Source organism: Pseudophryne corroboree, chromosome 3 (assembly GCF_028390025.1).
Source record: "Pseudophryne corroboree isolate aPseCor3 chromosome 3, aPseCor3.hap2, whole genome shotgun sequence".
Taxonomy (NCBI): domain Eukaryota; kingdom Metazoa; phylum Chordata; class Amphibia; order Anura; family Myobatrachidae; genus Pseudophryne; species Pseudophryne corroboree.
Window position 1 is genome coordinate 557,278,664 of NC_086446.1, and position 17,629 is coordinate 557,296,292.

At 45.1% G+C, this 17,629-nt stretch overlaps 1 protein-coding gene across 4 annotated transcripts in view; it reads left to right on the forward strand.

Moving 5' to 3' along the window:
* The window catches only part of STXBP4 (syntaxin binding protein 4), a 506,433-nt gene that overhangs the window by 112,133 nt on the left and 376,671 nt on the right, over positions 1-17,629 (forward strand). For all 4 annotated transcript variants that reach the window (XM_063961265.1, XM_063961264.1, XM_063961266.1 and 1 more), the window contains exons 6-8: positions 3,072-3,141; positions 6,175-6,254; positions 17,454-17,550. In XM_063961265.1, coding sequence (XP_063817335.1) covers positions 3,072-3,141; positions 6,175-6,254; positions 17,454-17,550 — 247 coding nt within the window. The remainder of the gene's footprint in view (positions 1-3,071; positions 3,142-6,174; positions 6,255-17,453; positions 17,551-17,629) is intronic.

Sequence of the window (17,629 nt, forward strand, 5' to 3'; positions counted from 1 at the left end):
CACAAAAGTATGGTCATCTTATCACATACGGCTTGCCAGGGTAGAGAAGGCATAAACTTTAGTTACCTGTTTCACGGGCACACTGGTCACTTCCTTGGACTGTTTATGCCAATCTAAGTTGAATATAATATGTAATTAGCCTTATTAGACAATATAAATTGCAGTAAAATACATATGATGTAGTAAGTCCAATTCTAAAAATAAAAATGGTTAATATACATACATACATACAGTAAAAATATATTGACCTTGGTGCGCCAGACCCTGTGCGACTCAGCTTGCGACGAGTGTCTTTTTCACTCAAATATGCAAGCATAAAGGAAAAGGACGAAGGAGTCAGTTTACAAAGGGTGCATTCATGTCCCATGTATCAAAAAAAGATTTTTTTTAAAACCAACTTTTATTGGATATACTTTAAAAGTACAGATCCATGTAAGTAATATGCTATTTATTGCTTGTGTTCTTAGTATACCCTTAATAGAACCAATAAAGCAAAATCTTAAAACAGTGTGATAAGAAAGAAATGAAAAATAAGTGTTTAATTAAAAGAATGCTGAGCAGTTTGTATTCATAAAGTCTAATGATTTTGTGTGAGCTATTTCTAGAAAAAAACAGTATCAAATATGATATACAATGTAACAATTTGTTCAAGCTCTGCTAATGTAACAAATTGTAGTCATAAGCTTGTAAAAGGCCCCATACACTACAGCGATATGTCGGACCCTCACGTCGCAGGCGATCACCCTTGAACCGCCCGGCAGCCTCCCGGGTGGCAGGATCGCATAAGATACATCGTATGAGGTACTTTTGCATACGATTTATCTTATGCGATCCCAGTCATGCCTGAGGGGTCCAACATATCACTAGTGCAGCACAGTCAATCTAGGGGATCCGATCCGATGCTCACGGGACCGCACATCGGATCGGATGTAAAACACATCCCGATTTCATCCAATATATCGGCCCGAATGGCCGAAATCGGATGAAATCGGGCATTATCGTTCTAGTGTATGGGGCCCTTAAGGATTAACCTGCTGTTTCATGATTCACAGGTTTCAATATGTGTTTTAAAGTTCTATTGAATTAAATAGTATATAAGTATTGTTATTATCACATATAAAGTGTGCAATATATGAGTCCTCCAATGATACACTATGTAGGCCCAAATGTATTAAGCCTTAGAAAGTGATAAAGGGGAGACTGATAAAGAGTGATAAAGTACCAGCCAACCAGCTCAAGTCATTTTTCAAACACAGCCTGTTACATGACAGTTAGGAAGCTGATTGGCTGCTCATTATCACTCTTTATCTGTCCCCAATTTCTACTTTTCAAGGCTTAATACATTTGGGCCATAGTTAGGTAACATGAACCTCAAATATGCGTCTTACTTATCAATGCGATGGGACAAAACCGCTTTATGAGTTTACACTGATTAATTTGATGTGCAACACTTGTATATCTGTGTATGACTGAGACAGACTCAGTCACACACGGATAGATTTACAAGTGTCACATTTCAAATTAATAAGTGCTTGCTAGTGAAGTGGATTTGTCACATCGCATTGCCACTAAGACTCACATTCCAAAAAAAGATGCTACAGATGTGTTCTCTTACAACTTGTCTTCATGTGCTTCAAGTCACGTTACACGTAACGCGTGAGTGCCGTGTGACCCGTTTGCATTTTTTTCTGTGTGTCTTAGTCACAATGTACTGCAATAGGACGCACAAGCAAATTCTGCTGATTAAAATGATATGCAGCATGCCTATATTCAGTGTGTGACTGCGACTGTATTTGCATACAAAATGCTATGCTACATCGTTTTTATGGAAAACAGTAACGTAGCATTTCGGATGCAGATAGAGCTGCTATTACACACAGAATATTAACCGCTCCGAAATTGTCGTTGTTTAGGTGAATTAGGTGAAGAACGTGAATTTAACCGTATCCAAAATGATTTTAGTTAAAGTTCGCTACAAAATTTAAAAAATAAGTAAAAATATATTTTTTAAATAATATATTTTTAAACATCGAAACATTGATCAGGAATATCGCAAACATCGGAAACATTGTGACCATCACGGCTTTCATTTTGAAAGCAGGGACAGCCTCCAGGTACACAGGGGGTCTTGAGGGGGTAAATTTACACTTGCCCAGCGGTTGCTATGGTGCAGCCGCTGGAGAGGGGGATCCTGCCGTGCTGACCGATCAGCAGTGATCGGCAGCACGGCAATCAGTGGGGGAGAGTGCAGGTAGGTAGAGTGACCTTCCAGTCCCTCTGACAGCAGCAGCGGAGGGAAGTTTCCCTTCCCTGTTGCTGCTAACACTGTTTATCGGACTGGTCGCATCCTGTGCGACCAGGTCAGATAAAGCACTTTCAGGCATGGTCGCATCTGATGCGACCATGCCAGGCAAGTGGTTAAGCATATCATTTTAATCAGCAGAAGTTGCTTGTGCGTCCTGTTGCATTACATTGCATCTAAGACGCATTTTCTCGGCGAAGACACAAAAAAGACGCTCGGCGCTACAGAGTCCAGTCACGGCATGGTGCGACTTGAAGGCTGTTCAGCGTGACTGCAGTAAGGATGTAAGAGGACACATCTGTACACCGCTCAGCAAAGGGACACCACGCTTCATGGTGTGTTGAGGCTAGGTGTATGAGGACACATCTGTCATCTCGTTTTTGCTGCTACACATAAACCTTTTCTCTATTTCATAACTGGAATGGACTGCCAGCACTTTCACTGAGCCACTTTGCAAAACGTATCTAACGTCTATTATGATCCTTAGTTCTCTGCTGTCTGCATGTGTCACTGCTTCTATTACTGTGCTTAAAGAACTTTGGTCTATTACTAAAATAGCTAATGGTCCGCTCCAGATTACTTACCTGTGCTAAATTGCAAAGCTAATGAACATTTTTTAGGTTCAGAATTGACCAAGTTTGGTTATATTTAATTTTGTGTGTAAAACTAAACTCAGGATTTAGGTCTCTTTAATGTGAAACATACAGTATCTACTCATAACTAGGATTTCAAAGTAAATAATCCTACCACTATCTATTTGTTTGCACAGAGCCAAAGTGGATACTGTAAGGAGCAGCGCTTATCCACCACTCCAGACAGGGATATTGCAGACATGTCAGGTACGTCCTCAAGATTTTCACACTTTCATTTCACTTCAATCCTTTAAAGAACATGCAACATAATGCAGGCTTTATGGGACACACAAAAGATGCAGACTATGCTATAGAAAAAGTGGATAAAAGACGACTGAATTGAAAAGTCTATGAGTTCCTAAAATAAGCCCTCTAGAAAACCTCTTTTAGCCGAGAGGTCTAGAATAACCAAGAGAGCCGGTCGAGCATTCGCCAAGTAGCTGTAGCAATCAATAGATCTAACAGAAGTCACATAATGAACAGATGTCTGTAAAATCAAGCAAGATTACGTTGCCATGGTGGCGGCATGCTTTCAATTTAATGTCATGTTGAAGTAGATTGTCTTCCCTTTCCGTTGCTGCTGTAATGCAGTGGAAGGAAGAAGCGTGTGAGGATTAGGACAGTAAAGGTTGAGGGTGGTGCTGAGAGTTTGATTTTTTCTGTTTTCACTTCAGACTGTTGTGATTAAACATTTGGCGTTCACCATGCACACCTACTAATATGGCTCTATGAACCTGAATTTGTTCATTTATTCAAAACAGTGTTTAGAGAAGATCAGTATTTTACAGGGGAAAGAGTTAAGGCTTATGAGCAATTCTTATGGTTAGAGACAAACTGAAAATGAGCAGGTTGGTTAAGATTCAGTTGAAAGAATAAAACTGCATCTATGGCTGGAGTGCGTGGCCTAGCGGGTAAGGCGACGATTTACACATCCATCACCCTGGGTTCAAATTCTGCTTGCAAATCATTTTTCTTTTATCTTCAATACATTATAACGTGTTTTTGTAATTTTAGTATTGCAAACTGGAAGACTTAGCTTTGGTGGTTAACAGACGCATGCTCAGCATTTCACAATGGGCCTAATTCAGAGTTGATCGCAGCAGGTAATTTGTTAGCAGTTGGGCAAAACCATGTGCACTGCAGGGGGGTCAGATATAACATGTGCAGAGAGAGTTAGATTTGGGTGGGGTGTGTTCAAACTGAAACCTAAATTGCAGTGTAAAAATAAAGCAGCCAGTATTTACCCTGCACAGAAACAATATAACCCACCCAAATCTAACTCTCTCTGCACATGTTATATCTGCCACACCTGCAGTACACATGGTTTTGCCCATTAGAGAACAATTTTGCTGCTGCGATCAGGTCTGAATTAGGCCCCATGTTCAATAATGCTCTGCTGAACTCTCTCCATAGCTAAGCACCTCACTGTATAGCTGTCCCTTGCTTAACATGATATACACAAGAGGTGTGCCTGCAACTATGGCTGGAGTGTGTTGGCTAGCAGTCTCCTTGTGCGTCCTAGTCGCATTGCATTGTGACTAAGGTGCATTTTTGGTCCGACAGCAGAGTTCCACGGGACATGGTGGCTCACTCACGCCAGGCAACTCATGCTGCATGACATATTAAGGCTAAATCTGTATGATGCCACACCTGTATGTATATTTGATGGTGGCTTAAATACACTTTTTACTGGAAAACCTTAAGTGTTATCCCTTTGTGTGTGTGTATAAGTATAAGTGCTGCAGAGCTAGCACTCGTGCTTGTTACTACTGTGAGCACAGAAAAAACACTGAGGTACTCTGGGAATATGGAGGGGAGGAGAGTTACTAAATTTAAATATTCAGTGCCTTGTTCTGCTAAAGCCATATCCCAAGAGTACTCCAGTGCCCCCTATGGATTCAAAGAAAAGGATTTACCTGGTAAGTACCAAAATCCTCTTTTTACTGGAAAACCTTAAGTGTCATCCCTCTGTGTGTGTGTGTGTGTGTGTATATAATGTGATGACTTGTGGTAATTAGCTTGGTAGAGGGCTGAATTTGTGTTGTGTCTATGTGCTCAAACAGGATCTAACACATCTTTCCAGCATATATGGTACAACACAATAGAACAGAAAATAGCACGCCTTGCCCCCATATAGGACAGTGACTCCCTTCTTCGCCCCTGACTAACTTTGGGCAGCTAATGTGCAAATAAAGTCTCTCATAAAGTCCCAAAGTCTCAGTCCTGTCTCTGAAAGGGTATAGTCACAGGTTCCGGCAAGGGTTGGCCTTGGCTGCCACAGCTGCTCCCATGTACAGCCTCACAATCTGGCCTCTCATATACTGTACACAGTCTCAGTCCTGCTTCCTGCAGGTCACTCACAGGCATTAGGCTAGGTCAGTGGTTCCCAAACGTTTTTGAATCACAGCGCCCTAGAATGCTCATATTTTTTTCAAGGCACCCCTAGCCCACAAGTTTCTTACTGAGAAAGTTAGAAAAAAATATAAAATTAAGTAAATTATGTTTGCGTCATCCTTAGGTTCAGTTATGTGGTAAGGGACCAGATTTGATTCTGTTTACCCACATGTTTTATGATTGGCAGCCACAAGCACTATTTTTGCCTATTACATTGACCATAAATAGTTTGAATTGGTCCTTGACCACCAACCTGAGGCACCCCTGCAAGTATCCCGCTGCACCCCAGGGTGCCACGGCACACAGTTTGAGAACCATTGGGCTAGGCACTTCCTGGCCTACTCACTGGCCTGGCTTCTTCCCAGTAATGTGTAGCTCAGTCCCAGAGTTTAGTGGTCTCTGCTGTCTCCTCCAGGGTTAGACACCACAAGCCTCCTGACCCTCAGCAGCTACCTGCATACTGAGCTTAGATTGGCTTCCACAGTCCCATTTGGACTATACATACAGGCCCCAGCCTGTCCTGTCTACAGCATCTTCCTCACTGACTCTCCACTGCAGCAGCCATTAGGTGTATTTCTGCTGTGTCCAACTTGGACACCTCCCTTTTCTCCCCTGGGTGGGCGGATCCCTCCAACCACACTCCTTACACGTGTCAGCCACAATATATATACTTTATGTGTACTTTCTATTTCAGTAACCTTCACATACACTCTCCATTGTACAATTGATTGACTGTTGCAATCAGATGACTAATTGACTTGTGGAAGGGAGCAGGAAACCTCAGGCTGCAATGAACTGCCATTAACCTCCATAATTAACACACACCCTGGTGTCTCTTATTTACAGTTCCTAATCAGGGACGCAGCCGTGAAAGGTTGATTTCTCTCAATCCTGATGTCCAACTGAAAGTAGAAAAACTGGAAATGGTAAGAGTTCAGTATTAACCTGTTCAGATCCTTTTTGTCACAGCTCAAGACATATTTTAAAAGTGCTGTAGTCAGAAATATACACTATAGGTTTAAGATTCACGTGTTGTAGTATAACCAGGGACTCACAAAGGTAATTTGTGCTCATTTTATTTTGCCAAATGTCCCTCGAAAACTTATTTTTAAAAATGAATTGAAATATTTTATTTGGAAAAAAATATGGCTCCACAGGCGCACATTGTAAAATTGCCTTGACACCCCCCATCCGCCATCTTTACCCCCTAGTGGTAATAGATCCCAAGTGGTGTAACCCCTGCCCCCTCCTGTGTAATGAGTCCTGTTATTGCACATGCCCCCCCCCCCCCACCCCCTCAGTGACCAATGGAAATTTCCCTGACCCCCATGAGGCATCACCCCTCCCCCACATGCAGAGTGCAGCAGATCATGTGTAAGGGTGTGTACACATGGTGAGATTCGGGCTATGCCCGATTCCCACTATGCGACAGGGGCCGGGTCGGCACATAGTCAGTATCGCAAGCACATAATGAGTGTGCTTGCGATACTGGCTATGTGCGATTTTGGCTAAGTGTCAATTTTGACTATCTTTTCTATAGAGAGAGTCAAAATTGACTTGCCTGCACAGTCTATCTTTTCTTTCGATGCCGACCGCGCATCGGCATCGAATCGGGATCGCAAGGTGACTGTCACCTTGCGATCTGCACTCACTTTTATTCCGATTTTGACTATATAGTCTGAATCAGAAGAAAAAATCTCACCGTGTGTACACACCCCTATGGTGAACTGATGATTTGCCCCTCTTGCTGCAGAAGAGCTCTATAAATAGTACTCGGGAAAGGGGATACAAAGTTCCCCTCCTCGCACTTTTGCCCCTGACACGTGCTCCAGAAATCTGTTGGCACTGCATTCTGGGGCGCGATACCGGCAGTGATGACGGCGGTCACAGTCAGACATGTGCAGAGCGGATCTCCATTTAAAAGCCGAGGATACAGCACGACGGCTATAGTCTAGCTGCTTTTGGTCGCATTCCATGTGACCACACCAGTTAAATGGGACATGCAGAAAAGTAAGACTGTGTTCTGATTTGAGATTTCATTATTACAGTACACTATATTATATAATATAGGAAATGGTTTATTATTTTTATAAGTAATAGTAAAAAAACAATTCCTGTGCTTAAAGCTTAACAAATATAAATATACTAACAGTTACTATTTTTTGTAGAAAACAAAATGTAAATTTGTGTAACATTTTTTGCATTCCTATGATAGTTTGGGGCTGAGGTGGACGTAGATATAGTACAGCCATGGCGGCTATAGTCTAGCTGCTTTTGGTCGCATTCCATGTGACCACACCAGTTAAATGGGATATGCAGAAAAGTAAGACTGTGTTCTGATTTGAGATTTCATTATTACAGTACACTATATTATATAATATAGGAAATGGTTTATTATTTTTATAAGTAATAGTAAAAAAACAATTCCTGTGCTTAAAGCTTAACAAATATAAATGTACTAACAGTTACTATTTTTTGTAGAAAAGAAAATGTAAATTTGTGTAACATTTTTTGCATTCCTATGATAGTTTGGGGCTGAGGTGGACGTAGATATAGTACAGCCATGGCTGAGTCTATTGCTACAGTTGCATCTGGGTCTTTATGCTAATGCATCTACATACCTCCCAACATGACCCTCTCCAGGAGGAACAGAATGCTCTGCTCCTGGACTTCTCTCTTAATTTATGGTTGCCATCACCTGTGCTGAAACACCTTTCTTATCCATTCACCTGTTCAACACAGGTGTCGGCAATCATAAATTAAGAGAAAAATCCAGAAGCAGAGCATTTTGTCCCTCCTGGAGAGGGTCATGTTGGGAGGTATGCATCTACAAAGTCCTTCTCCGGAGTACATCAGTTCATCTGACACCGTCACCATCCATAGAGGTAGAAATACTGATTGGTGCATCATTAGATGCATTATTAGTTTACCAACAAAACTTGCACTAGCCCTATGGCAGGTGCAGTTTCTCAGTCAGAGTATGGCCTCCTATGTGAGCGTTTCAACGTCTTTATACGCAACCGTTTTCCATGACACGCCTCCATCATAAGATGCACTATCGTCTTTTTAGCAACCCTTGTTACAGCCCAGTCAGCGTTCCGGAATGCCCCTTAAATTTCTGCTACCATGCCCCCAAATCTACTGCAATTCTGTACAAAATCAGGACACATAAGCAGTGCGACTCAGACACATGCATAATATATACATTGCTTCACTGCTTCCGATATTCCTTCTGCATCCAACTCCAACACATGCACAATATATACATTGCTCCACGGATTCTGGTATCGCAGCTGCGTCCTGCTCGGACATATGCACAATATATACATCGCTCCACTGCTTCCGGTATTGCTGCTGTGTCCAACTCGGACACATGCACTATAAATACATTGCTCCACTTCTTCTGGTATCACTGCTGGGTCCAACTCGGACACATGCACTATATATACATCACTCCACTGCTTCTGGTATCACTGCTGTGTCCAACTCGGACACATGCACTATATATACATTGCTCCACTTCTTCTGGTGTCACTGCTTGGTCCAACTCGGACACATGCACTATAATTACATTGCTCCACTTCTTCTGGTATCACTGCTGGGTCCAACTCGGACACATGCACTATATATACATCACTCCACTGCTTCTGGTATCACTGCTGTGTCCATCTCGGACACATGCACTATATATACATTGCTCCACTTCTTCTGGTATCACTGCTTGGTCCAACTCGGACACATGCACACTATAACCCATTTAAGAATGGGTTAGATAAATTCCTAATGGATAAGGATATCCAGGGTTACGGGGCATAGTCACGCACTATGGTTATTATAAAAAAGAGGGGTAAAACGTAACGACAGTCATCAACATCAGTCAAAATTTTATACAAAATAATCCTGCATAGGAGACCACAAATAGGTTGAACTCGATGGACAATTGTATTTTTTCAACCTTAGATACTATGTTACTATGTTACTATATACATCGCGCCACTGCTTCCGGTATTGCTGCTGCGTCCGACTTGGACACATGCACTAAATATACATCGCTCCACTGCTTCTGGTATCACTGCTGGGTCCAACTCGGACACATGCACACTATATACATCGCTCCACTGCTTCTGGTATTGCTGCTGTGTCCAACTTGGACACATGCTCTATATATACATCGCTCCACTGCTTCTGGTATCACTGCTGTGTCCAACTCGGACACATGCACTATATATACATCGCTCCACTGCTTCTGGTATCACTGCTGGGTCCAACTCGGACACATGCACTATATATACATCGCTCCACTGCTTCTGGTATCACTGCTGGGTCCAACTCGGACACATGCACAATATATACATCGCTCCACTACTTCCGGTATTGCTGCTGCGTCCAACTCGGACACATGCACTATATATACATCGCTCCACTGCTTCCGGTATTGCTGCTGCGTCCAACTCGGACACATGCACTATATATACATCGCTCCACTGCATCCGGTATCGCTGCTGGGTCCAACTCGGACACATGCACACTATATACATCGCTCCACTGCTTCTGGTATTGCTGCTGTGTACAACTTGGACACATGCACAATATATACATCGCTCCACTGCTTCTGGTATCGCTGCTGGGTCCAACTCGGACACATGCACTATATATACATCGCTCCACTGCTTCTAGTATCACTGCTGTGTCCAACTCGGACACATGCACAATATATACATCGCTCACTGCTTCTGGTATCACTGCTGGGTCCAACTCGGACACATGCACAATATATACATCGCTCCACTGCTTATGGTATCACTGCTGGGTCCAACTCGGACACGTGCACTATATATACATCGCTCCACTGCTTCTGGTATCACTGCTGGGTCCAACTCGGACACATGCTCTATATATATATATATATATATATATATATATATATATATATCGCTCCACTGCTTCTGGTATCACTGCTGTGTCCAACTCGGACACATCTACAATATATACATCGCTCCACTGCTTCCGGTATTGCTGCTGCATCCAACTCGGACACATGCACAATATATACATCGCTCCACTGCTTCTGGTATCACTGCTGGGTCCAACTCGAACACATGTACAATATATACATCGCTCCACTGCTTCCGGTATTGCTGCTGCATCCAACTCGGACACATGCACAATATATACATCGCTCCACTGCTTCTGGTATCACTGCTGGGTCCATCTCGGACACATGCACAATATATACATCGCTCCACTTCTTCTGGTATCGCTGCTGGGTCCAACTCGGACACATGTACAATATATACATCGCTCCACTGCTTCTGGTATCACTGCTGGGTCCAACTCGGACACATGCACAATATATACATCGCTCCACTGCTTCCGGTATTGCTGCTGCATCCAACTCGGACACATGCACTATATATACATTGCTCCACTGCATCCGGTATCACTGCTGGGTCCAACTCGGACACATGCACAATATATACATCGCTCCATGGATTCTGGTAACGCTGCTGCATCCAACTCGGACACATGCACAATATAAACATCGCTCCACTGCATCCGGTATCGCTGCTGGGTCCAACTAGGACAAATGCACAATATATACATTGCTCTACTGCTTCCGGTATCACTGCTGGGTCCAACTCGGACACATGCACAATATATACATCGCTCCACTGCTTCCGGTATTGCTTCTGCGTCTAACTCGGACACATGCACTATATATACATCGCTCTATTGCTTCCAGCATTGTTGCTGCATTCAACTCGGACACATGCACAATATAAACATTGCTCCACTGCTTCCGATATCACTGCTGGGTCCAACTCGGACACATGGACAATATATACACCGCTCCACTGCATCCGGTATCGCTGCTGGGTCCAACTCGGACACATGCACAATATATACATTGCTGTACTGCTTCCGGTATCACTGCTGAGTCCAACTCGGACACATGCACTATATAAACATCGCTCCACTGCATCCGGTATCGCCTGCGGGGTCTGAGCCACTATCTCCGCTGACAGGACACTAAGCTCCTGAGGGTGATAATCGTTAGCTGCCCTAGGCGACCGCTCACTCCCGCAGCATGCCGCCACCCCCTTACAGAGCTGAAGATCAGTGGTAAGTGAGTCACCGACCCCCCTGGCAAGCGGGGAGCCGGTGTGAAGATGGCTGCAACAGGGTATGGAGCGCAGTACTAACTGCGCTCCGGGGCTCAGCGGTACATAGTGCGGCGCTGTGAGGGGCGCCCTGAGCCAGCGCCTACACCCTACACTGACCTCCAAGCCTGTCAGGGTCCCAGGATTGCTGCCAGCACAATTCCTCAGGCCAGTATAATCTTCAGAAGAGCGGGAAGACAGCACCATTAAGGGGGTGGAGCTTCTCAGAGTGTACCCAGCAGCGTTCAGCGCCATTTTCCTGCCTGCAGAAGCGCTGTCAGTGAAGGAAAGTCCCTCCATATCAACTCCAGCTATCTCTAACGGTACCAGGGGGTTTTAGAAGTGGGGGAGGCTGTTGTACAGGCTGTGTAACCTATTAAGATGCACAGTCAGCGCTGGTAGGGGTCTCCCTATATCTTAAAAAGCGCTGTGTGTGGGTTGCCTCCAATCTCTGTCTCTCTTGCCATTCTTGGGGGTGAAACTCTGTCTAACCTCCCCTGTGTGTGTCGAGTGTTTGGGATCTCAGTTTAGCTATGTCTAGGGACTCTGTGTCATATGCTGCAGAGGATTTGTCCTCTCAGGATGATCTCATTCCAGGTAATCAAGATTGCACTGTTTTAGCGCAGATACCAGCAAGGGAGCCGGAATGGTTTGCCTCTTTCAAATCTATGATGGCTGTAATTTCTACTAGGACTGCACAGAATGAATCTGCAACTCAGGTTTTACAGAACTCTATGGCAGTTTGGTCCGGTTCTGTTACCTCAGGGCCCCCCTCTGTAGGTTCCCATAAACTTGCTCTTGCCCAAATTATGCAAGATGACACGGATACCGATTCTGATACAGCATACAGTGATGGGGATGTGCTCAGGGGGACCGCATCGCTTGCTAAAGGGGTGCAGTTGATGATAGAGGCTATTAGGGATGTGTTGAATATTACTGATACAACACCTGAGCAGGTTGAGGAGGCTTACTTCACAGACAGTAAGAAAGCCTCGCTAACCTTCCCTGCGTCCAAAGAATTGAATGCTATCTTTGAAAAAGCGTGGGAAAATCCGGAGACAAAATTCCAGATACCTAAAAGGGTTCTGGCTGCTTTTCCCTTTCCTGTAGAGGATAGGAAAAAATGGGAAAACCCATCCATAGTGGACGCATCTGTATCCAGACTCTCAAAAAAGGTGGTTTTACCTGTTCCAGGATCCACCGCCTTAAAGGAGCCGGCTGATCGGAAAGTTGATGCTACGCTCAAATCCATATACATGGCTTCAGGGGTGATACTACGTCCTACTATTGCCTGTGCATGGATTTCCAAAGCTATAGCAAAGTGGTCAGGCACTTTACTAGAGGATTTGGATACACTGGATAAAAGTGACGTTGAATTGTTTTAACGTAACATTCAGGATTCTGCGTGATTTATGGTGGAATCCATGAAGGACCTGGGTTCAATGGCTGCAGGAATTTCTTTCATGTCTGTCTCAGCTCGCAGAGGACTGTGGCTGCGCCAGTGGTCTGCCAACGCGGAATCCAGAAAAAGGTGTGGAGACCCTACCCTACACAGGTCAGGCTCTCTTTGGGGAAGCGTTGGATGCGTGGATTTCCACGGCTACAGCGGGTGAGTCACCTTTTCTCCCCTCAGCTGCACCTGCTGCAAAGAAGCCTTTTTCTTCAGCTGCTTCACAGTCCTTTCGGGTTACTAAAGCAAGCAAGGACAAACCACCCAACACCTTCTTTAGAGGAAGTCAACCAAAATCCAAGAAACCTGCTACAGGTTCCCAGGAACAGAAACCTGCTTCAGGTACGCCAAAGTCCTCAGCATGATGGTGGACCACGCGGCCTGGAGGTAGGGCCGGTGGGGGTGAGACTCCGACGTTTCAGTCACGTCTGTGTGTCGTCCGGCCTGGATCCCTGGGTACAAGATATTGTGTCACAGGGGTACCGGCTGGAATTTCAAGGTCTCCCTCCGCAACGGTTCTTCAGATCAGGCTTACCGGCTTTGCCTGCAGACAGGCCTACAGGGAGCCATTCAGAAGTTGGTGGAGGCACAGGTTATTGTGCCGGTTCATCCACAGATGCAAAACAAAGGTTACTATTCGAACCTTTTCGTGGTACCGAAACCGGATGGTTCGGTCAGGCCCATTCTGAATTTAAAATCACTAAACCTCTTTCTGAGGGAGTTCAAGTTTAAAATGGAGTCTCTACAGGCGGTGATATCAGGTCTAGAGGTGGGTGAACTCCTGGTATCCCTGGATATCAAGGATGCATACCTCCACATTCCGATTTGGCTGCCGCATCAAGCTTATCTCCGATTCGCACTATTGGAATATCACTGTCAGTTCCAGGCACTGCCATTCGGCATTTCCACAGCACCGAGGGTATTCACCAAGGTGATGGCGAAAATTATGGTTCTCCTCTGCAGACAGGGGGTGAACATAATTCCATATCTGGACGATCTGCTGATAAAGGCATCGTCCAGGGAGAAGCTGTTACAGTCCATTCTTCTCACGACCCACCTGCTCAGGGAACACGGTTGGATCCTGAATCTTCCAAAATCACATTTGGAATCAACCAGGAGGTTGTCCTTTCTGGGAATGATCCTCGACACGGAAGTGCAGAGGTTGTTTGTTCCGGAAGAAAAGGCGTTGGTGATACAAACAATGGTCCGGGATGTCCTGAAGCCAGCCCAGGTGTCGGTTCATCAGTGCATTCGCCTTCTGGGAGAGATGGTGGCCTCTTACGAGGCTCTACAGTATGGGAGGTTTCATGCACGGTCCTTCCAACTGGATCTCCTGGACAAGTGGTTGGGATCCCATCTACATATGCACCGGAGAATACGTCTGTCGCCAAAGGCCAGGATTTCACTCCTCTGGTGGTTGCAACTGCCTCACCTTTTGGAGGGCCGCAGGTTCGGGATTCAGGACTGGATCCTTCTAACCATGTATGCAAGTCTCCGGGGCTGGGGCGCAGTCACTCAAGGGGAGACCTTCCAAGGAAGGTGGTCAAGTCTGGAAGCCGGCCTGCCGATAAACATTCTGGAACTAAGAGCCGTCTATAACGGTCTTCTACAAGCGGCCCATCTTCTGAGAAATCGGGCCATTCAAGTGCAGTCGGACAACGTAACGACAGTGGCTTACATACACCGACAGGGCGGAACGAAGAGCAGAGCTGCAATGTCAGAGGTAACAAGAATCATCCTCTGGGCAGAAAAACACGCATTGGTGCTGTCAGCAATCTCCATTCTGGGAGTAGACAACTGGGAAGCGGACTTCCTCAGCAGACACGATCTCCATCCAGGAGAGTGGGGTCTCCATCCGGAGGTGTTCAAGGAGGTAACAGATCTTTGGGGTCTACCTCAAATAGACATGATGGCCTCTCATCTCAACAAGAAGCTTCGGCGATATTGTTCCAGGTCGAAGGACCCGCAAGTATTGGCGGTGGACGCCCTAGTGACTCCATGGGTTTTCCAGTCGGTGTATGTGTTTCCACCACTTCCACTCATTCCAAGAGTGCTAAAGCTTATAAGGAGAACAAGGGTTCAAGCGATCCTCATTGCTCCAGACTGGCCAAGAAGGTCTTGGTACGCCGATCTTCTGGATCTACTGCTAGAAGAGCCGAGGCCTCTTCCTCTTCGGGAGGACCTGCTGCTGCAGGGGCCGTTCGCCTATCAAGACTTACCACGGCTGCATTTGACGGCATGGAAGTTGAACGCCAGATACTAGCTCGGAAGGGAATTCCGAACAAGGTTATTCCTACCCTGATACAGGCTAGGAAAGGGGTAATGTCTAAACAGTACCATCGTATTTGGAAAAAATATGTATCTTGGTGTGAGTCCAAGGGGTTTCCTATATTGGAGTTTCAACTGGGACGTTTTCTCCTCTTCCTGGAAGCAGGTGTGGATATGGACCTAAGGTTGGGATCCATAAAGGTCCAAATTTCGTCCCTATCCATTTTCTTCCAGAAACAGCTGGCTGCCCTACCTGAGGTTAAGACTTTTTGAAGGGAGTTCTGCACATCCAACCTCCCTTTGTACCGCCTACGGCGCCCTGGGATCCAGTCGGACTGGTTTGAACCTCTACAGGAGGTTGAGGTCAAGTTTCTCACGTGGAAGGCTGTCATGTAAAAGCCCATACTTGATCTTCCACGAAGATAGAGCTGAGCTCCGGACACGTCAGCAGTTTCTTCTGAAGGTTGTGTCGGTATTTCATATCAACCAACCTATTGTGGTGCCAGTTGCGACTGGCTCCTCAATTTCTTCAAAGTCCTTAGATGTGGTAAGGGCTCTAAAAATCTATGTGAGGAGGACTGCTTGTCGCAGAAAATTGGACTCTCTGTTTGTCCTGTATGATCCCAAGAAAATTGGGTGTCCTGCTTCTAAGCAGTCGATATCTCGCTGGATCAGGTTCACTATCCAGCATTCTGCGGCAGGCTTGCCGTGTCCTGCGTCTGTTAAGGCCCACTCTACTCGTAAGGTGGGTTCTTCCTGGGCGGCTGCCCGGGGCATCTCGGCTTTGCAACTCTGCCGAGCAGCTACTTGGTCGGAGTCGAACACGTTCGCAAAGTTCTACAAGTTCGATACTTTGGCCTCTGAGGACCTTAAGTTTGGTCAATTGGTTCTGGAGGAACTTCCGCACTCTCCCTCCCGTTCTGGGAGCTTAGGTACATCCCCATGGTACTAATGTGGACCCCAGCATCCTCTAGGACGTAAGAGAAAATAGGATTTTAATTACCTACCGGTAAATCCTTTTCTCGTAGTCCGTAGAGGATGCTGGGCGCCCGCCCAGCGCTTCGTTTTCCTGCAGTGGTTATCTGGTTCAGTACAGCTTTGTTTTTAGTTATGTACTGCATGGTTACTTGGTAAGTAATGTTGCAGCCATTGCTGTGTTTCAAGCTGGTTAGCTTGGTTTGCCTTGTATGTGTGAGCTGGTGTGAATCTCGCCACTATCTGTGTAAAATCCTTCTCTCGAAGATGTCCGTCTCCTCAGGCACAGTTTCTAGACTGAGTCTGGTAGGAGGAGCATAGAGGGAGGAGCCAGCCCACACGCTCAAACTCTTAAAGCGCCAGTGGCTCTTAATGGACCCGTCTATACCCCATGGTATTAATGTGGACCCCAACAACCTCTACGGACTACGAGAAAAGGATTTACCGATAGGTAATTAAAATCCTATTATCGCTCCACTGCTTCTGGTATTGCTGCTGCGTCCAACTCCGAGTTATGACCTTTGTAGTTACACTTGTTCTTTCTATAGCTTCTTACGACCCTGTATTATACATATTTTTTTTCTCTACATCTTTACTATACATTATTTTCCCATTCTATAGAAACATAGAATTTGACGGCATATAAGAACCAACTGGCCATCTAGTCTGACCCTTTTTTAACCTTTTAGGTAACCTCAACTTTTCTTGATCCTTGGTTCTCTGTAAGGATACTCATAAGCCTATCCCAAGCATGTTTAAATTACTCTACTGTCTTAGGGGGTAATTCAGAGTTGATTGCAGCAGCAAATTTGTTAGCAGTTGGGCAAAACCATGTGCACAGCAGGGGGGGGCGAGATATAACATTTGTAGAGAGCGTTAGATTTGGGTGGGTTATTTTGTTTCTGTGCAGGGTAAGTACTGGCTGCTTTATTTCTACACTGCAATTTAGATTTCAGTTTGAATACACCCCAGCCAAATCTTACTCTCTCTGCACATGTTATATCTGCCCCCCTGCAGTGCACATGGTTTTGCCCAACTGCTAACAAATTTGTTGCTGCGATCAACTCTGAATTAGGCCCTTAGCCTCTATCACCTCCGGCAGGAGACTATTCCACTCATACACTACCCTTTCTGTGAAGTACATTTTCTTTACATTTTCTATGAACTGCCACCATCCAATTTCAGCACGTGTGTCCTAATACTGTACTTCTCTTCCTTTGAAGAAAGTTTCTCTCATCGCTCCCTTTCCTTTCTTTGTATATCATATACAGGCACTGAACTACCTAGGTATTAACCCAACAGAGGAGCAGAAACAGTTGATGAAATCCCATGTAAAGATGGATGCCAATGGAAATGTATTATTTGGAGGTGATTAATGTATAATACACAAGTTATATTACTCCTTACTTCTTCTACATGTTCATGTGCCCCACAGTATGTCCCAAAG